Source organism: Rhincodon typus, chromosome 17, assembly GCF_021869965.1.
Source record: "Rhincodon typus isolate 14 chromosome 17, sRhiTyp1.1, whole genome shotgun sequence".
Taxonomy (NCBI): Eukaryota; Metazoa; Chordata; class Chondrichthyes; order Orectolobiformes; family Rhincodontidae; genus Rhincodon; species Rhincodon typus.
Genome location: NC_063348.1, coordinates 37,607,631 through 37,630,249, shown reverse-complemented (window position 1 = coordinate 37,630,249; position 22,619 = coordinate 37,607,631). Strand labels below are relative to the sequence as shown.

The 22,619-nt window shown below is 41.3% G+C and overlaps 1 protein-coding gene across 1 annotated transcript in view; it reads left to right on the top strand.

Moving 5' to 3' along the window:
• The window catches only part of LOC109937677 (spondin-1), a 298,509-nt gene that overhangs the window by 228,587 nt on the left and 47,303 nt on the right, over positions 1-22,619 (top strand). Inside the window, exons 7-8 of the mRNA XM_048607183.1 lie at positions 5,036-5,100; positions 20,290-20,491. Coding sequence (XP_048463140.1) covers positions 5,036-5,100; positions 20,290-20,491 — 267 coding nt within the window. The remainder of the gene's footprint in view (positions 1-5,035; positions 5,101-20,289; positions 20,492-22,619) is intronic.

Here is a 22,619-nt window from a genome sequence, read left to right as displayed (position 1 = left end):
AGGAACCCAGCTCCTTTTTTTTAAAAGAGACAGAAATAACTGCAGATGTTAGAAATCAGAAGTGAAGTCAGAAATTAATGGAAAAACTCAGCAGGTCTGGCAGCATGTGTGGAGAGAAATCAGAGTTTTGGATCCAGTGAACTGTATTCCTCCTTGCAGATGCTGTCAGACCTGCTGAGTTTTCCAGCACTTTCTGTTTTTGTTTTTTTTATTAATATCCCAACATGCTCTTACTCACAAAAGAACTTATTTTTCCAACACCAAATCATCCATGGTATTTTTCACCCATTATCCGCTACTGCTAAATCATTCATATTTCTGGTTAATCAGATTACATGCACTGCCCAGCAAGGGCAATACAAACTACCAAAGGTGAGGAACAGGTGGGGGGAGATGGAGGGGGATAATTCAAAATAAGTTAGAAGGGGCGATAAAGGACTCTACCTCCTGCAGTGCCCACCTTTCTATAAAAGCATCGAGAGTATCGATGGTCACCCATGCACCCTCTCCATTGAAACCCAGGCACACGCATAGTCGTAAAAGAAGAGCAGACAATTAATACTGCAATCTCCTCTGCTGCCCATTGCCTTGGACCTATCAATGGCCAATTTAGCCAGGCCCACCAGAAGGTCCTTCGACTTATCCACACCCCTCCACGGTGGATCAGGAACCCAGCTTTTGTTTTTAAATTTCCTTCTTTTCCCTTCTATATATGGGAGTGTTAGCACACACAACCCAATGGCTTTTCTCCTAACACCAAATCACCTGCGGTATTTTTCATCTGTTAACTATCATCACTAAATGACACATCTTCGAATTGAAGGAACCCAGCCATTAAATACAAAGTCCAATGAGCATCACATGCTCCTAATCAACTCTAGTGGTAGTGGTAGTGTCCCTACCTCCAGGCTAAGTGGCCTAGGTTCATGTCCCACCTACTGTAGGCGTAAAACATTTATCAACAAATGGATTCCAAATATTCTGTGTGATACTTGTGGCACAGTGATAGGGTTCCCTACTTCTGAGACAAGATGAACAGAACATCTACATTCTGCTCGCAAAAAAGACCCTGAGCTACCTGCTGCCTGCCACCTTAACACACCTCCCTGTTCCCTGGCCAACATCTCTGTCTCTGGCTTGCTGCAGTGTTCCAGCAAAGCTCAACGCAAGCTGGAAGAACAACACCTCATTTTCCGCTTGGGGACCTTGCAGCCCTCCGGACTCAATATCGAGTTCAAAAATTTTAGGGCCTAAACTCTTCTGTGTCCCAGCACTCTACCCCACACACCAGGCCTTGTTATCACATAGCCAGCCATTACACACTACCTATTGTTAGTCACTAACAGTCCCCATTAACAACTATTCACCCTCCCAAAAAAAAGGGACCTGGATTTCTAATACTGACAATCCTTCTGCTGGCTGGGGAATTTAGAATTTGAGGGCATTGACTCCTTAACCTGACACTATCTTTATGGATTGGAATGAGGAGAAATTTCTTTACTCAAAGATTTATGAATCTTTATAGATTCTTTACACCAAATAATTGCCTTCTGACACCTTTCAAACTTGGGTCATCCAACATAATGAGTCTTTATTTGTCACCTGTATTTCCCAATTTAAAAGAGCCTTTGAGAAATACTAATGTTTTCAGAAGATTCTGCAAGTTCCTTTTGTAATTCCTAATTCCCAGAAGGGAGATAATAAGTAATGAAAGCTGTATTTTCACACTGTTCGGTTCTCCCCACAAGGGCACATATAATAATTGCATTTTGTATAATCTTACTGTGCTTTACATTACAAATATAATTACAGCTTTAACTTGGTAGAAATGTGTTTTCGATGTAAGAGACAGGATATTGCCATTAAAAATAGCTGCCCCAATCCATCTCTGCAGGTACAGATGCACCTGCTGCAACAAGGAACAGGAGGAGAGTTTTGACACAAGTTAACATAACAGCTCTTGATACACTTCCAAAATTTTGCAAAGCACAGTGTATCAAGTAACAGGTGTTAAACAAAACTGATGGGCAACTAAATTGCTAAACACAATTAAGAATAACAGGACAAAAAGAAGGGAAACCAGAACTGGGTAAATGACAATTATGTACATAGTCTGTGAAAACAGGATGAAAATCATCCATGCAAAATTCCAAACACAGTTAGCACTTTGAAGGCTTTCAAGTTTGCAGAAGTCATGGTTAAAAGTGGATGTAAAAGACATATGTTCCTGAAGAGAAGAGATAGTTTAGAACTGTTAGGAAATAGGTTACCTCAATCTGAAGAGTCTAGATTGAAATTTCTAGATAAATGGTTGATTAAAATCCTGTAGGATTTATTTGAAGCTGAGAATATCTAAACTCAGTTGTATGAAGACTTATGGAACAGGCTCCCAGATTCTCCAAACCCAGAGTTCAAAAATCAGTTAAATGAATATACAAAGATGTGATAGGGATGTGAGTAAAGGAGTGCTGTGGGAGTCAATTGGATTATATTTTGTTGCTTGTTTCAAAACCTTTAAATTTATATCACATGTAAATAGTTTGGTTTGTTCTGATTTGTCATCATTTCTTTTGTATAATAAACTTTTGTTTCATTGTTAAACCCATATCCTCATCATTGAGTGCTTGTGTTTTGAGTAAAGATCATTCATTAAATCCAAAGAACAAAAAACAAAATATGATATATCAAGCCAGATTTCAGTCTGTAACCTGACTCATCCGATCTTAATTTCAACTGGGATCATAACACAGGGTCAATGCAGAGAGGTTGTTTCCTACGTAGGAGAGACTAGAACCGGAGGACATAATCTCAGGGTAAAGGGAAGGCCATTTAACACAGAGCTAAGGATGATGTTCTTCTCTCGGAAGCTCGTAAATCTGTGGAATTCTTTGCCACAAAAGGATGTAGAAGCTGGATCATGAAATGTATTCAATGCTGAGATAGACAGATTTCTAATCATTAAGAGAATCAAGGGGTATGGGGATTAGGCAAGGAAGTGGAATTAAAGGTTATCGTATCAGCCGTGATTTCACTGAATTGCAGAGCACACTTGGTCGACCAAATGATGAACTTTCTGCTCCTGTATCTTATGGTCTTTCAGAAAATGGGAGTTATTTTGGTAAATCTGGATAAAATTCTTGAGAGAATAGGTTTCAGTTTTCATTGATATTTATAATTGCTCAGCTTTATTAGCATTTGGACCTCAAATTTACTGTGCTCTTCTATCATTACTTTAGCCATGGCACTGGCCAGTTAAAATAAAAATCATTATTGCTAAGATGTAAAGTGAGAAATTTTCCGGTCAGCTATTCTGTAAATTTAAGGTTCCTGAAGTTGTAATTTAGACTCATAGTGCCATGCAGCATTGAAACAGGCCTTTCGGCCCACCATATCTATGCCAACCAACAAACCCCAGACTACACTTATCCCATTTACCTGAATAGTCTACTATGTCCAGGTATTTTAAGTGCTCGTTGATAAGCTTCTTAAATGTTGCAAGAGTATCTGCCTCCACCACTCTCTCAGGCAACAGGTTCCACACATTTACCACCCTCTGGGTGAAAAAATTCTTTTGCTTTTCTCCTGTAAGCCACTTGCTCCTCACCTAAACTTACGCCCTCTGGTCTTAGACACATCTGCCATGGGGAAGAGATTCTCACAATCCACTCTGTCTGTACCTCTCATAATTTTGTATGTCCCCATCAGATCATCCCCTCAGCTTCCTCTACTCCAAGAAAAACAAACACAGCTACTCCTCATAACTGAGGCTTTTCATCCCAGGCAACATCCTGATGAATCTCCTCTCCAGTGTGATTGTGTCATAAAATTTCATAGAATCCCTAAAGTATGGAAACAGGCCCTTCGGCCCAACAAGTCCACACCAACCCTCAAAGCATCCCACCCAGAACCATCCCCCTATAATACACCTAATCTACACATCCCTGTTAACTACGAACAATTTAGCATGGCCAATCCACCTAGCCTGCACATCTTTGGACTGTGGGAGGAAACTGGAGCACCCAGAGGAAACCCACACAGACACGGGGAGAACATGCAAACTCCACACAGACAGTCGCCCGAGGGTGGAATCAAACCCGGGCTCCTGGTACTGTGAGGCAGCAGTGCTAACCACTGAGCCACCATGCCGCCCACCGTGTTGACCAGAACTGCACACAGTATTCCATCTATAGCCTAACCAATGTTTTATTTTAAAAAATTATCAAAAATTTCCTATAGTGTAACACAATGCTCCCCAATTTCTTGTTTTCTCCATCTCCAGCCTCTTGTACATGTGCTTGCATATTAGAAACCATGCCTTCAGCCGTTCAGAATCCCATTCACTAGTATTTCCTCCCCTCAACCATTCCAATTCCTCCTCTACCCTTTCCTCCTTCAAGGCTCCCTGAAACTCAATAAGTTACTGATTGCCTCTCCTAATTGCCTCCATTTTCTAAGATTTTTGTAGATTGTCTTGATATCCTAAGATTTAAGCCACTTCATAGATTCAAATCATTGTGGCAAGCTAAAAAAGCCAGAGTTGAGGAGAATTGGTTTCAGATCGAGATTCACTAAAACATGGAATGCTTTACCATGGTTGTTTGACGTGGTTTGGCTCACCAATGTCTTGAAAGCAGGATTTTTATGTGTAAGGAAAGAGTTGAGATGTGAATTAGTGTTGAGTAGATAATGGTAAGATATATCAAAGGTACCCTGTCTAATGATATCTCTGAGGAAAGATTAACGTACTGGCAATCCTTTCTCCACTCTGTATAATTATGAAGCAATGTGTGAAGGTTCTCATACTGAACCATGTTTCCATTTGTGGAAGAATCCAAAACTATCAATACAGAAAATCTTCTGAAGAAGGGTCTAGGCCTGAAACGTCAGCCTTCCTGCTCTTCTGATGCTGCTTGGCCTGCTGTGTTCATCCAGCCCTGCACCTTGTTATCCCCCCTTTATTTCTTTTGTTACAGGTTTGCTGGAATCTTAATCATACGGAGTACGCTGACTTTCCTTTTCTTGTTTACGTCTTTAGGGTGAGAGTGTTTTGACTGTCATCAAGGCGAAGGCTCAGTGGCCTGCTTGGCAACCTCTGAACGTGTAAGTTACATTGCAGTGCTCTCTTATTTTCTAACTATATATTATCTGCAACATAATAGGAACTTCATCTTTGACGTGAGAGCTTTATGTTTGACAGATGTGTATTCTTGCAGATGTTTCAATTTGGAGGAAAGAAACGTTGGTTCCTTTTGTGTGAATAATGTACAGTTGGCTGGCTCACAATAAACATTCTGCTGAATCTTTAGAGGGCTATGTTGAATAGCCTAAAAGTCTACAAATTAGAGACAGACCTTTCAGGAGTGAAATTGAGCGCATTTTCTTTACACAAAAGAGTTGTTGGATAATGGGCAGAATAATAATATTCACCCTCCAGTAATAGGCTTGCACATAAGGGAAAGAGTCCCATAAAATGTTTCAGGTGGTCTTTCCTTCACTTTGCTGCTCCCCTTGATCTCTTTGTAACTTTACAGTGGTAAAGGCAAGATCTAACCCAGTCAACAGATGCTGTATCCAACTGAGGGCCTTAAGTATGGTAGAAGATTGGGACTCACTTTCACAAATGGCAATCGATCAATTACTTATTGTAAACCTGTGATTGATAGAAATCAAAAGAACTGCAGATGCTGGAAATCAGAAACAAAAACAGAAATTTGCTGGAAAAACTCAGCAAGTCTAGCAGTTTCTGTGGAAAGAAATCAGAATGAACATTTTGGGTCAGTGACCCTTCCTCAGAACTGAGTTTTTCTGATAGATTTAATAGATTTTTGTAATCCAAAGCTAAGAAGCAATATGAGGTGAAGCTGAGCATATGGACTAATGTCACAGATCAGCCATAATCTAGTCGAATGGCAGTACAGGCTGGAGGACGTAAATGTGTCCTTTCAGTCCTTTATGTCCCTTGAACATAATAGAGGAAAAGTAAGAATACGCAATACACAATATCTTCAGCCTGGAATACAACAAGGAAATATTGTGCATAAATGTGAGGGTGTCTTTTTTATTTCACTTAATAATAGTTATTGTAATGAACTTCATGGAAATTATCACAGCAATTCTTAACCCTGATGGTACTGGCAGGTTAGGGGACCAGAAGCGTTAGTTCTAAGGAAGGACCTCAAATGTTGTGACTGTTTCTGCTAGTGTAGGTAAGAGATTAAATAGTGTTTCTTTGTTAAAACACAGCCAATTGTAACAGAGTGAATAGGGGCAAGCTAAGGTCACTGGCTAATGTTGGGGAGTCCATGTCAAGAGCTTATTCATCCAAAATTCTCACGAAAAGCATGAGAAGAGTTATTGAGAAAACTCTCTTCAAACAAAGAGTTGTTAGATCATAGGCAGAATTACACCCACCTCCACAGGAAGGTTTGCAGGTGGCAAAGAGGCCCATAAAGATTTTCAGGCAGCCTTCCCATCACACTGCTGCCTACCTTGGTCTTGTTATAATTTATACTGGGATGGGAAAGACCTAGGCTAGCCAAAGGTGCTGTCTACAACTGAAGCCCTATGTAGATAAGTGATAACCAAACACCCACCCTGCTCAATCTTTAGGCAGATAGAAGGTTTTCAGCAGCAGGGAAGAAACCCAGAGAGTCACTTTGCTCAGGCCTTGAGTGGGATGGGAGTGCTGACTAATGAGAGCTGATGACCTCAAAGAGAAAATGGGTGTGAGGAAATTTGCCTAGCTCCAAAGCTTAACTAACAGGTCAGAGGCAAAAAATGAGACCAGGGAGGCTGTTTCTGGATCTTAGTGGGCCATTTCTGTTTCTCCTGGCTCTACAAACAATGAAGGTATGTATGTCGCTTCCTGAAGTCTCTTTAAATAATGGCTAGTGAGATATGTAGTCCAACTTACGACACATTTTGAACTGGATCCTGAAGAAAGTATTCAGATGCTGACATTCATGTTGAAAGAGCAAGATATTCATACCAGTTTGGTAGCAAGCAGACTTCCTGTGTAAGAAAAATTACAGCACAAAATTTGCCACTGTTTAGTTTGCTCAAAAACTGTTGAAAGGAGCTCCACTCACTCACAAATTATGTGCCTAAATTTGCACTTTGCTTATTCATTGATGGTCATGCTTAATTTTATATCGATTGGGAACATTGTGATGCTTGTAGATGCCATGAGACACATTGGGTAGAATCTTACAGGGGTCTGAGAAACTTGGACTGTTGTGAGATTTGTGGCAGAATCAAACAAGAAATCCAGCAAAGCGAATTTTGACATTGGGACCATTTTCCATCTTTTATGTTTTTCACAAGCAATGCTGAGGTTTTCTTGATCGGTAATGGCAAGTTGCTGATAAAGGGGAATTACTGCTTGTAATAGAATACAAATTAGTCATACACTTTGGTAATGGAACAAATTGCTTCATTAATAATCACTTTCCTATCTTATCAAATATTCCTAACAAGTTAGATAGAATGAAAACCCAACATGGAAATCAGAGCGTGTACCTGTTGACTTCAACTAGCCACATGCTCTGCATGACCTCTGTATTGTATTCGGCCACACAGCGTCTCAGGGCACAATCCACAGACCCCAGCCACAAGCTCCCCTCAACAATAGACATTGGCATCTGGCATTTTCCAACCTCTCACAAGCATCATGGCAACTCTCTGATACACTGGCAGGCCACTTGAGAAACACAGATTTTCATTGCAGGGCACACCAGCAATTATTGCTGCAATGCTGCTGCAAGAAAACTGCCCATGTTGACAGGCACCACGGTCACAGATTGGACTGGGCTGCATCTTAGGGCTGTTTGCTTGTTCTCTTAGGGATCACTGAGTTAACACCTACCTGCATGCTTGCAGAATCCATACCTTGCCATGCTTGTTAGAATATTGGCACTTCAGCCAGAACCAAAGGCTATCAGTACTGTTGTATTGACATGCTGTTTAGCAAAGACCTACAGAGAGACTACCTCTCATTCTTATCATTAGGGAACTTTCAGGTGGAAGCAGGTATCTTTACCAATGGTAGATGTCATCTAACATCAAAAGGACATTCTAGCTGCCCACAGGGTAGCACACTACACATGCATTCGACCAAATAAAATGTAAGAAACATGGAGTGCTGGTACTTCTTTCAGTCAAGGGGAGTCCACTGTCGGTCATGGGGCCTCAGAATGGTCAGTCACAGGCACAATCTGCACACAGTCCAGGATTGGGCCGTGGTCAGTCACCCGCTTGGAATGTTCATAGTCAGGAATCTGTCCAATTACAGTCCAGGGAGTTGGCAATGGTCAGTCCTGTAGGGTCAGCAGCAGTTGTCAGAGGAATCACGTAGTAAGGAAGCTGCAAACACAGTGGTCAGGGGTCTTGGCAGCCCCATCTAGGAACTACTCATTGAGGCCAGTGAGGGCCAGGGGGTGTGTCTGTTAATCATTGAGGAGGGTACATGGAGTGCCTGTAGTGGCAGCAGGAGATCATGGCCAAGAAAGGGTCTCCATAGCACAAGCTAGAGGAACAGGTTCGACATTATTAGCAAAGTCAGAACTTGCTGAAAATCTCAGCAGGTCTGGCAGCATTTTTTAAGAGAAAGCAGAGTTAACTTTTCGGGTCCAGTGACCCTTCTTCAGAACTGATTGTAGTTGGGAAAAGGTTGGACATGTGCAAGAGAAGGGATTGGGGTAGGAGGAAAGAGTAAATGATAGGTAGAGATGGATCCCAGATAGAGAGAAACACGGTTGGGCAGACAAAAGAAAGGATAAAGATCAGTCTGGGAGAATGATCAGCTGCTAATGGAGACCGTTAGTAGATGACAGTGAGTTGTGTGTGCTGTCCGCCCATGTGATGACAAGGCCTGGTGTGTGGGTTTGGGGTAAGGAGATGGGAGAAGGTGCTCAAACCCTAAAATTATTGAACTCAATATTGATTTCAGAAGGTTGCAGAGTTCCCAAGTGGAAAATGAAGTCCTGTTCTTGTAGCTTGTGCTGAGCTTCGCTCGAGTGCTGCAGCAATCCTGAGACAGATGTTGGCCAGGGAACAAGTTGGTGTGTTGAAGTGGCAGCAACTGGAAGCTGAGGGTCGTTTTTGCAGACAGATGTAGGTGTTTTGCAAAGTGGTTGCCCACTCTGTACTGTATTTCCGATTCTGGAGGAGACCCACATTGTGAGCAGGGAATGCAGTAGACTAGATTGAGTGAATTGCTGGTAAATCACTGCTTCACCTGGAAGGTGTGTCTGGATAGTGAGAATAATAACAAAGAGCAATACAGCACAGAAACAGGCCCTTCAGCCCTTCAAGCCTGCACCGACACATTTTACCTTTCCACCCTAAAACTGTCTTCACTTACAGGATTCATATTCCTCTATTCCATTCCTATTCATGTATTCATCCAGCTGCTTCTTGAATGCCGCTATTATGTCTGCTTCCACCACCTCCTCTGGCAACACGTTCCAGGCACTCACCACCCTTTGTGTGAAAAACTTGCCTTGCACATCTCTTTTAAACTCACCTCCAACCCCTTACCATGAACCTGTGTCCCCTGGTAATTGACCCCTCCATCCTTGGAAAAAAGCCTCAGACTTTCCACTCTATTCATGCCGTTCACAATCTTATAAGTTTCTATCAGGTCGCCCCTCAACCTCCTGTGTTCCAGTGGAAACAAACCTAGTCTACCAACTTTTCTTCATAGCTAAAATCCCCCATACCAGGCAACCTCCTGGTAAACCTTTTCTGAGCCCTCTCCAAAGCATCCATATTCTTCTAGTGGTGTGGTGACCAGAACTGCATGCAATATTCCAAGTGTGGCCTAAGTAAAGTTCTATAAAGCTGCAGCATAACTTGTCTATTTTTATACCCAATGCCCCTCTGATGAAGGCAAGCATGCCATAAGCCTTTTATACTACCTTATTTACCTGTGCTGCCACCTTCAATGGTCTGTGGACCTGAACACCCAGGTCCCTTTGCATATCAATACTTCTAAGGGTTCCGCCATTCACTGTACAATTTCCACCCATCCTTGACCTTCCAAAATACATCACCTCACATTTGTCTGGACTAAACTCCATCTGCCATTTTTCTGCCATGTCTTAAACTGATCTATATCCTGCTGTATCCTTTGATAGTCTTCCTCACAATGCATAACTCCACCAATCTTTGTATCCTTCACAAACTTACTAATTAGACCAGCTACGTTTTCCTCCATATCACTTATGTAGACCATGAACAGCAGCGGCCCCAGTACTGATCCTAGTGGAACACCACTAGTCACAACCGACCATTCTGAAAAGCATCCTTCCAACACTACGCTCTGTCTCCCGTGACTATACCAGTTCTGTATCCATCCTGCCAGCTCACCCCAGTACCATGTGACTTCACCTTTTGTACCAGCCTGCCACAAGGGACCTTGTCAAAGTCCACATAGACAACATCAACTGCTTTTCCCTCATCAATCAACTTTGTCACCTCTTCAAAAAGCTTGACCAAGTTAATGAGGCACAACCCCTCCCACACAAAACCATGCTATCTATCGCTAATAAGTCCGTTTGCTTCTAAATAGAGGGGGGAGAAAGTAAACGGCATGTGTTACACCTTCTGTGATGTCACAGAAAGATGCCATGGGGCTGTGTTGGGAGTGGAGGAGGAGTGGAACAGGAAGGAACAGTCACTGTGGAAGGCTGACAAGGGAGGGGAGGGGAATTTGTGCCTGGTGGTGCAATCCCACTGGAGAAATGACGGCTCATGTGTCTTTGGATGTGGGTGCTGGTGTGATGATAGGTGAGGACAAGGTAGAGGAAAGAGAGGGAGTGCGGGCCCATGTGTGGGAGATGGGTCAGACCTGGCTGAGTGCCCTGTCAACCATGGTGCTGGGAAATCCTCACTTAAAGAACAAGGTGGGCATTTCGGAGGACTCTTGTCAAAGTTGGCATCATTGAACAGATGTGAACTGGGAGAATGGAATAGAGTTTTTACAGGAAGCAGGGTATGAGGATATATACTCAAGGTAACTATGGGAGAGGTTGGTTTGTAGTGCGTATTGCTGGCCAGCCTATCCCCAGAGATGGAAACACAAATGTCAACGAAGGGAAGGGAGGAGTCAGAGATGGCACAAGTGAAGGTGAGAGCAGGGTGGAAATTGGAAGCAAAATAGATTAATTTTTCCAATTCTGGAGGACAGAGGGAAGAAGCACTGGTGATGTCATCGGTGCACTGGAGAAAGAGTTGTGGGTGGGCCCCAGAATAGGACTGGAACAAGGAGCAAGGAAGAGACAGGCAAAGCTGGTGTGCATGTGGGTACCCATAACCGCCCCATTTTCCTGAAGAAAACGGGGGGAGAAGTTGTTCAGATTGAGGATGAGTTCAACGAGTTGGAGGAGGGTGGTGGCTGGGGACAGTTCAGGTCATTTTTCCTGGAAGAAACGGAGAACCCTGAGACCATCCTATTGGGAATGGATGTGTAATGGGATTGCACGTACATGGAGAAGGGGAGGTGGCTAGAGCCCATGAACTGGAATGTCTGAAACTGACATAAAGCATCAGAGCAAATGCTAATGTAAGTGGGAAGAGAGTCAAAGTAGGACGAGAAGGGATCTGTGGGGCAAGAGCAGGCAGAAACAGTGGGTTTGCCCAGGTCGTCCTGTTTGTGGATTTTGGGAAGGAGGTAGGAGCAGGCTGTGCGGAGTTGGGGGACTATGGGTTTGGAGGCAGTAGGGGGAGATTACCAAATGAAATGAGGTTAGTGACAGCAGTGGACACAATAGCCTGGTGTTCCATGGTGCAATCATGGTCCGGGGGGAGGTAGGAGGATGTTCCTGAGAGCTGGCCCTCAGTCTCTGCAATGTAGAGGTTAATCTGCCAGGCTGATTGAACGTAATTAAGGTGTTATCCCTGAAAATGGTGGGAACCATTGGAGGCCTGTGTCTGCACATCAGGAGATAGAAGGGGTGAGGGGAATGGGTGGAACGAGGCTGCTGGGAAGTGCAAAGTAAAAGGAGTCATGGAGGCGTTAGGGGAGGGTTCCTGGCAGCAAGGTGGGCAGCACGAGGGCCCAGTACTGACAGTGTCCATCATGAGTTACTTTCCCTTTCATCACTTATGCAAATGGCGGTGACAATACCCGGACTGAGTGGAGTCAGGGTCAGTTTGATGGGTGAAAGCACAGAATACATGTTTTTTTGGCTGCTGGGACGGTGAAGAAACAAGTACTGTACACAAAGCTGCCAGTTGTAAACCAAGCTACATTTCATTTGCAATCATTTCATTGCCTATCTGCTTTGCATGCAGAATCAAGGTGCTTTGGTGGTGGATGCTAGTCATAGATATTTAAATCAGGATGACGTCTAATTATTTTTTTCTGTGATGTGAATCTCTGAGGTTGTGCACAGCAGTGAATCTACAAGTGGCTGTGCAGTTGCACAGTTGAAAGGGAACCTTGTTTGCAATATGCCATTGGCATTTGCAAACTAAATATGGACATTTTAATATTGTCGAGATTAGCAAGAATGACACTACAAAAGCCAGTGCTGGCCGAAGGTCAGCTATTCACTCATACAGCTTGCAAGGATGCAGTGGCACCCATAGGCAGAGCCAAAGGCAGATGTAGGAGGGCTAGGATTCATGGCAATAGCAGGATCAGCAGCAGGCTGGTGCAGAGGACAATGAACAACAAGCAGAGAGAGATGTCGCTTCTGCTGGACTCTTTAGAGTGCATGATGTGCGAAGGAGGCCCAGAGCTTTCTGCCTCCAACGCCACTTCTTTGCCATAAACAAGGTGCAGTGCCAACTCAGGCCATGTGTCCTGGGGCACTGTGACAGAACTGTGCTGGCAGATGCTGGAATGGGACCCGAGGGCTGTAGGAGCAAGAGGCCATTCCCTCCTGGTGATTGTGAAGGTGATTGCTGTTCAGAACCTCTGTGCTATTGGTTGTTTTCAGGGAGTGGTGGATGACCTGTGTGGGATCTACCAGTTATGCACCTGAAATGCATCAGTACAATGACGGATACTATCTCAGCAAGATCACATTTGTTCATTTAGTTCCCCCAAGACAAGACAGGAAGGTTTGGGAACATGACTTACATCCCTCAGGTATAGGATGGCATCTGAGAGGGCTGTATCATAACACTGCACAAATCATCAACAAGAAGGGGTTCCATTTGATTAATGTTCAGGTAATCTGTGATCACTGTTACCACTTTCTAGCAATGTGTGCCCGCTCCCTCGGTAGCTACCACAATTCCTACATCCTGCAGCACTCTAGTGTATCTGGTACAAGGTCCAGATGTCTTACAAAGCTGGTTACTGGAGCACAAGGGTTACCCATAGCTCATGATAACATTGTGCAAACCCCTGAATAATGTGAAGTACAGATACAATGCTGCCCGTCCCTTAATGAGGGACAGGGTGGAGCAGAGCATAGGGCTCCACCACAGAGAAACAAACAGAAGGAATGAAAGATTTTGATTCAGAGAGTGTCATAAAAAAGACAAAAAAGCACAATACGAAATCATTTAAATTTTTTTACAATTTTTAAAAAATTTCCAATAATAATTAAAAATTTAAAGAATGACACGCCCCATGTTCAGGTGTTAATTTTTAGTGTCAGAAGTCATTTAGCACATTATTGCATGTGAATAAACAATTTTTACAGAAAAATTGCAATGGCCTTTACAGCGCCTGCAGATGATACTTTCTACAAACATTGAGCAGCCAATGTTCTTTAAGGTCATCTCCAAAGGTCTCCTCCAAAAAAGACACACTTTCGTCCTCTTTAAAATTGAGCTCATCCCAAACTCTGCTGTCCACATGCTGAATTGGACTCAGTCACTTTTGTCCATCACTAGTTTCTGCAGTCCTGTAATTCAAATTCTTTCTCTCTCTCGCTGTATCTCTCCATTTTAATTACCCTATCATCAGCTGTGATGCATGCAGCTAGACCTTAAACTCTGAAATTGCCTTCCTAAATCTCACTGCCTTTCCATTTTTCTCCTCTCCTATAATATTTATGTACCTTTGACAGCCATGAAGATCCCAGTCTTAAGCTTTTAGCACAATAATTCAGAGTGAAACACAGATACAGAACTGAGGGCATGCTGCACTGTCAGAGGTACCAAACTTCAGGTGAGATGTCAAACTAGGGTCCCACCTAACCATTCACCAAAAGATCCCACAGCACTAAGAGAGATGGTGTTTTGGCAATCTCACAGGACTGGTAATCCAGAGCCCCAGGCTAATACTCTGGGGACACAGAGTCAGAGCAAACCAGGGTAGACGGTGAAATCTGAATTCATTTAAAAAAGCTGGAATTAAAAACTATTCCAATGGTGACCATGTGACCGTTGTCATTCAAATCCTGTATGGTTCACTAATGTCCTTTTAAGGAAGGATATCTGTCATGTTTGCCTGGTCCGGTTTACATGTGACTCCAGGCATACAGCAATGTGGTTGACCCTTCACTATGTTCTGACACAGCTCAATGAGCGACTCAGTCCAAGAGTAATTAGGGGTGGGCTACAAATTATTGAGCGACGAACCAAAGTGACGCCCATATCCCACGCAGGAATAAACTATTTTGAAAAACTGTTGGAAAGTAATCCTGGTATACAATGCCCAAAATCTATTCCCTAACCATCATCACTGCAACAGATGATTGCATTGATAGTTAGAAGATCTTGCTGCGTTCAATAGATTGTGTTGCCTACATTACAACAATGGCTACAGTACAGAAGTACTTTTTCAGCTGTGAAACATTTCAAAGGTCCTGTATAAATGTAATTTCTCAAACACTCAATCCGTCTGCCCTTTCTTATCTTGTTAGTTTTAACCGATTTCACAATAGGTGAGTTGATTCTGGGGATCTTTGACATTAGTTGCTCAGAAAGGATGTTACTGCTGAATATTCTCTTTTATTACTTGCAGCTTCATACTACCAGCATCAACCAATTTTCCACCAGTACTTTAAGGGTCAACATCAAAATTACAGCAAAAAAATTTCAGCAGAGCATTAATTCCATCAGCCCAAGTCAATCCCATGAATTTCTGCACAGAGGGATTATTAAAAATATTTTTACCCTGCATAGACTTTGTACAGAAAAGACTGGTAATGAATCAGATACTGCTGAATTAATTCTAACGTTTTTGCATTTTAGACTATCTTAGTTCTCTCTTTAAAAGAGTTTAACCCAGGTTTCCATTGGAAAAGAAGTGATAATATAAAAGAACCATTTTAGAGAAAGAGACGAAGAAGGAATGAGTAGGATTACCATAAGTGACAATTTGCATTAATAGAATGGCTTTAAAAACACATATCTGATATCCGCCAGTCTCCCTTGAGTGCAGGCCTATTAACTTTGCAGAAATATGCATTCAAAGAGTTTTGAAATACAATAACCAGCAGAGGGAATTAGATTTGTGCACTGAAAGGCCTTCCACGAGTGGAGATTACCATTCTTTCCACCATTAATATTTCATTTGCAGCCTCCTTTTATCTCTTTATTTAATTATCCAGTTTGACATGGTTTCACTTTCTTGCCAATTATGTGGATCCTGTTCTGTTAAGTAGACTCCCTCAGAATTTACACCTTGAGCTGTGGAAATTTAAGTAGAGAAATGCTGTATCAGTATTTCAAATGAATGAATTTTGAAGTCTCATTTTAAGTATAAGATTGCACAAGAGATGATATTTTATTTGAAGTATGACAAGGTTATATTATCACCTCATGAATAAGTACAGTGTAGAAGGGCACTGAAAATATCTATTGATCTGCTGTTGCTAATTAAACCTTTTCTTTACTTCTAAGCCATGGAACTCATTGCTATTCTTCAGAGAGAGTAAAGAAATCTGGACCAAACTCTGACATTTATATATAAAGAGCCTTTTATTATTTTGATTTTAATTGCCTTCCTCTGCATTCATATTTCCAACTCAAACTTTAATTTATTCAAAAGGGAAAGCTTAAAATTTGGCACATTTTGCCTACATCTTCAACAGAACTATTGAATATCCAGGTTTATTTATCTCTTGAAATTAGGAGCCAGTAGGTCAAACCAACGTTTTTGATTATTTTGGACGATATGTTTGTTTCTGGCATATTTGCCATTTACTGCCCTTTCCTCGGGAAGGTGATCTGTCCTCTTCTTCAACAGCTACTGTCAATATTGTGTTCATGGCAGCAGCTTTCCATTCCTCCTTTAAATCGAAAGCTTCATCCCAATGGTTTGTGGTGAGTCATTAAGTTCATTTGTGTCTTTGAGTTGAATCTTGCTCGCTGGGTGGCAATCCATACATCAGTCTAAATATCCTATGACATTTATTTCTCTTATCTATTTTAGTTCATTGCCCATTACCAGAACCAACAGTGCTGCCTCTCATACTGGATAAGAAAAGTGTCCTTTGCACAGAGTGCAAAAATACCATTTACTGTACCCTTTCTGCTATCTATTTGCCAGTATGTTTGGGAGTTCTTAATTGATAATTGCTAATCATTATTCTTCATCCTTGCCTGATTCTACTTATTTACTTACAGATTTCATCTTAATATACCCCTATTAGCCTCATCAATTCACTTCTTGAGCCCATTCTGTCTTCCCCTGCCAGAGCAACGTTCCTTTTCTCAGAGGAGATGAGGACACAGATTTCTGGGACTCCACAGCCTGTCCACTGTTGCTGTGCCTTGTTGTCAGGTGTCTTTCCCTGTAATGATATGAAGGGGAGCTGAATGAGGAAGACGTAAGTGGGAGGCATGGTTGTTAGTGCTGGTGTATGTGGCCTGAGAGGCACTCAGACTTTCCGAGGGTTTGAGGGAACAGAGCAGAGGTCATTCGGTATTAGTGGTGTAGGAGGATGAGAGGTAATGAGAATGAGTGAGTAAGTGAGTGCGTGTCGGAGTATAAGCATTGGTGGGACGTGGGTGCAATGCCTGTTGCCTCTTATGTCTTACTAGTGGACCGATCCTCCTAAGGACCAATAGGCTAGTGTGGGAGGAAGAATGTGAAAGGAGGAATGTTTGAGGTAGCCAAAATAAAAACCAAAAGAACTGCGGATGCTGTAAATCAGGAACAAAGACAGAAGTTGCTGGAAATGCTCAGCAGGTCTGGCAGCATCAGTGAAGAAAAAATCAGAGTTAACATTTTGGGTCCAGTGACCCTTCCTCAGAACACAGTTCTGGACCCGAAAAAAATCACCTAATGTTTCTTCACAGATGCTGCCAGACCTGCTGAGCATTTTCAGCAACTTCTTTTTTGTTGTCTGAGGTAGACACCTGCTTTACTAATTTGTCAGCAGTCACTTAAGTGTCAATTCAGAATGGTGGAGACTGAGGAGAGAGATATGAATAAGTGTCCAACATGAATGCCCCTGCCACCACCATACATTCCATAAGGCTAAAATCAATCCTTACGAACCTGTATAAAATCTATGGAAATGTGTACATTGGTAATCAATTATGGAGCACTAACATTTGCATGATCTTCATCTCTCTCTTCACATGTCTCCTGCAATCCAATTCACATATCTATCATCACCATATACAAGCCTATAGTCCTCTAACAAAGGTTTTGGAAATCTGAAACATTGTCACCCAAAAGCTTGTTAATGCTGGAAAGGATCAATTGAAAATTTTTAATTGAGATTAATGGGCTTTTGTTAGACAAGGGTATTACGAGTTACAGAACCCAGGTGGTAAATGGAGTTAAGGTGAACCGCAGTTGTGATCTGAATAAATGGCAGTATAGGTTTCAGGGGATGAATGGCCTCCTTCTGTTCTTATTACAGGAATGATCAGAATAAATTACATTCATAGGTTAGTTCTATGTTAAGTAACAAGGGGGAATTTGAATTCCGTATCCTATTTCTACTCTTGACCTCCAGTCCCGGGCCTACTATCGGGTTGCAATGGAGCTTAGAACTGCAAATCCTCTTTCGGTTAGGTACTTTTTCTATTTTCTGGGCTTATCATTGAGCTCAAAATTTTCAGATCACCCAATTAGTTGCCTTTGGTCATGCCCTTTTAAAAAAGAGAGACCTTTATTACATTGGCTTTCAATGGATGATTTAATTGCCAATTATAAGAGTAGGAAATCTGTTTTTGTATCAATATAATTAGGCGATAATGTACTTCTGCTGGGAAAAAAAGACAGCTCAGCATCAGAAGAATCAGCGACTAAATACAGTTGTCATAGAAACCAAAGAAAGAAAAAGTTGAGGACAAATTTCAAGACATACTTGAAATGATTAAAGGCTGATGAATGACACTTTATTTGATTAAATTGGCATCTTAACAGATAATCAAAGATAAAATTTCAATTACGGTTATAAAGTGTTATTAATATTTTCAGTTGAATACTTTGTTCCAATGATAGATACAGATGAAAGTGTTTGTGGAAATTTGTCTTGCACCACAACCGAGGAGAACATAGCCTATTTCATATACGTGCAACTTTAAGAACAATGTTAAGTCAATGGTGTGTTAATAGCCTAGAAATTACTACTGACAGTAAATAGTTGGTGCATTTGTGTGCACATCTCTCTGTTAGTTTGATGGAGTTAAAAACCCATCTAAGTCTCGAAGAATATTTTAAACAAATTATTGGCAGTAAGTATAGTACCAGGAAAGAGGGCTTCAATTGTTTGGAGAGACGAGAGAGGTTGGAATACAGCCAGTTCTGATATAACACGATGGTTCTGTTCTCGTGCAATTTCACGTTATAAGAAAATCACGCAATAGCCGCGTCATTTAAACTAATGGGGCCAGAACCATGTTATAGCCAATACAGGTAAGGAAAGTTCGCATTCTGCAAATAGTGGTCCAAATTTTTCAGTCTTGTTAAAGCCAATTTGTGTTGAAGAAACACACATTGACTGTAGTTCTCAGAGCAGAGAAGATATCCAGGACCTGAGTGGGGTGTGAGGGGGATCTTTATAAAGATGATCACAATCATGAAGGGTTTTGCTAGAGTTACTAAAGTAAAACTGATTCCAGTGGCTAGAGGGTCAATAATCAACCCAGATTTGAATAATGTGACAATAGAACCAAAGAGGAGATGAAGAAACATTTTTTAATGCTGAGTTGTTATGTCCTGGGATGTACTGAATGAAAGGGTGGTGGAACCAGACTCAGTAGGAAATTGGATATAAGTACTTGAAGAGTTTTCAGGAGATGATGTGAAGTTAATTGAAAAAGATTTGCAAAGAGCTGGCTCAGGCACAATACACCAAATAGCCTCTTATAAAATATGTTGCTATGAGTAAACAGAAATGGTTCCTTTTTGCTCTCCTTGGTTTCCATTTTGTTGATTGATACAGTCATAATGATGATATCATTTGTCAATCTTGCAACAGATTGAACAAAGAACGAGTCAAGGCCAAATGCAATTCATTTTGCAATTCATGTGGTAATGAAAGGACAGATTAAATTATGTGCAAAGGCAATCCAGACTCTTTTTAGTGTTAAAAAATAACTGCTGTATATGTAAACATGTCATGCTTTAGTGGCACCCTCATGCCATTGTTGGTGCTGCAGCCAGGCAAGTCTTGCAGATGCAAGTTTCTTTATAAATGCATAAGGTAATTTATAAAATGGATTCCATGAGATGGAATAGTGTGGAGATTGACTTCTGGATTCATTCCCATCACTCAAATACAAAAGGAACAATATCATACGAAAGCCTGTTCTATTTTTAAGGGATTAATAATTGAAAGAAAAGTGAAAAATTAAAAGAGCAAAGTATAATTGTTTCGGTGAAATATCAAAAGTAAGTGAAACACACCAGCCAGTGAGGCATCTTTGTACATAAGCATCTCATTTATACAGATCTCACATATGTCTTTGATAAAGTAAGGACCTCCAGGAAAGAAAGATACACCACTGAGTAATGAACAAGAGATACTTTACCGATATGTAAGCTCAGGGCCTTTCACACTCAGAAATATCACTTTATTTGCTGTAGAGTTTAATCTTACTGGAGTCATTCATTTATGTAGATGTCAAGAGTGTTCTCTTTTGAGATATATCTCAGCACCAAACGATAAGGAGGTTGCCAAACTAATTGGTGGAGCATTCAGCTGCAGGTCAAAATATTTGCAATGCACCTAAATTATTAATCATCAATGTAGGAAGTAGAATCTGACGCTAAGTGACACATGAAAACACAAAAACTCATGAACATTTATTATATGACACTTAATTGAAAGACGTCGTCATTGTACCATTCCAACATACAAAGATTGAGGCATTATTTTTCTCTTGTTTCCTTTCCTCTGCTATTTTCTACATTTTGTACAGCCGGGCAGCTCCATCTGCAGAGTTCTCTGTTGACCATACACGACATCTGATGTCCTTCCTGACAATGTTGGGTCCCAGTCCAGATTGGAATGTGGGGCTGTCGGCGGAGGATCTCTGCACCAAGGATTGCGGGTGGGTGCAGAAGGTTATTCAGGACTTAATTCCCTGGGATGCTGGAACTGACAGCGGAGTGACTTATCTGGTAAGACATTGATTGATTTCTCAGTTGGTTCGTTTACATCACTGAGGGTGACTGGAAACTTCTCTCAAGCCTGTTCGTTCTGGTTGAAAAATGGGGGGGCAAGAAAGCATTTTTTTTTAACCAACATGTTTCTAATACCCTTGCTCTGCATTACGGAACTCTAGTTTCCCCAAGAAACCATGTAGTAAGTGGTTTATGAGCAAATTTCCTTATCTGTCAGCTTTTTAGTCTGTTCCTTCTAAACAGCCTGTCACGTTTAACATGTATTACCATTAGTTCATCTTGACACAATATTACAGACTCTTCTTGTTTAAATGTTGCCATTAAATCACAGTCAGAAAATACAACCTGCATATACATAAATGGCTCATGAAATGTAGTCAAATGTCCTACGGCACTTGGAAGAGCATTACCAAACAAAGTCTTGGCACTGAACCACATAAGGATATATTGTAACAGACAGCCAAAAGCATGGTCAAAAAGGTAACTTTAAGGCACATGTTCAAGACAGAGAGAGAAATTGAAAGGCAGAGATTTAGGGGCAGAATTTCAGAGTTTAGGGCCCAACAGGCTAAAGGCACAGTCACTAGTGGTGAAGGGCTAGAAATTAGTAATGCACAAGAGGCCAGAATTTTAAAAGTTAATTTGTATGAAATGAATTCATTGGCAAGGCATTTATCATAATTATTCCTAATTGCCCTTGCAAAGATAGTGCTTAACTATATGCTTGACTATAATTGAATGGTTTGCTGGGCCATTTCAAAGTGCAATTAAGAGTCAACCACATTTTCATGTGTCTGGAGTCATGTTTGGTTCAGGCTGGAAACGACGACAAATTTCTTTCCCTAAAGGATGTTAACAAATCTAATGGAGTTCTATGATGATTCAATAATTTTATGAACAAGGACAAAGATATTCAAAGACTGTAGGGCTGGAGGAAACTACTGAAAAAGGAGAAGTGTAAACAATAGTGAGTCACCTGAAAGCTTGTGATTTCAATTAAACTATAACCTGGTGTTGTGTGACTTCTGACTTCGTCCACCCCAGTCTGACACCAGCACCTCCACATCAATAATACTTCAGTAAAACTATATTCTGAGTGACAGAATTAATCAACACTTGAAGAGGCAAGGATTAATTAAGGATAGTCAGCATGGCTTTGTCAGGAGGAGATTTTATCTAATAATTTTGATCGAATTTTTCAAGGAGGTGACAAAGTGTGTAGATGAAGGTAGTGAAGTTGCTGTAGCCCAAGTGGACTTCAGTGAGGCTTTTGACAAGGTCTTGCATGGAAAATTGTTCAAGAAGCTAAGATCCCATGGGATCCCAGGCAATTCATAGAAACATAGAGTGATGCAGTACAGAAGAGGCCCTTTGGCCCCTTGAGTCTGTACCACTAAAAATATAGTACTACCCACATTTGTCCCACTTCCCTGCAAATTTAGTAAATTTGATCCAAAATTGGTTTAGTAGCAGGAGCAGAAGGTGACGGTTGAAGGTGTTTTTGTGACTGGAAGCCTGTTTCTAGTAATATGCAACAGGGCTTGGCACTGGATCCCTTACTTTTCGTTATGGAATTTAATGATCCAGACATGAATGTAAGAGACATATGATTATTAAATTCACAGATGACACAAAAATTGGTGGTATCTTAAACAGTGATGAGGAAAACCTTAGACTACGGGTCTGATGAATGGAATTTAATCCTGAAAAGTATGAGCTGGTGCATTTTAGAAGGAAAACAAGGCAGAGAAGTGATATAATGGTTGGTACACTGCTAAGAAACATGGTGAGTCAGAGGGACCTTGATGTTCATGTTCATGTTCATAGGTACTTGAAGGCAGCAAACAGATAAATAATGTGGTTAAGAAAACAAATAGGATTCTTGCCTTTATTAGTCAAAATATTGAATACAAGAGCAAGGATATTGTGATGGAGCTGTATGTAATGTTAGTTAGGCTTCAACTGAGTACTGTGTGCAATTCTAGTCACTAGGAAGGATGTGATTGCATTGAAGAGGATGCAAAGGAGATTCACCAGGATGTTGTCTGGGTTGGAAGAGAAACTAAATACATTGGAGACAACAAGGTGCAGGGCTGGATGAACACAGCAGGCCAAGCAGCATCAT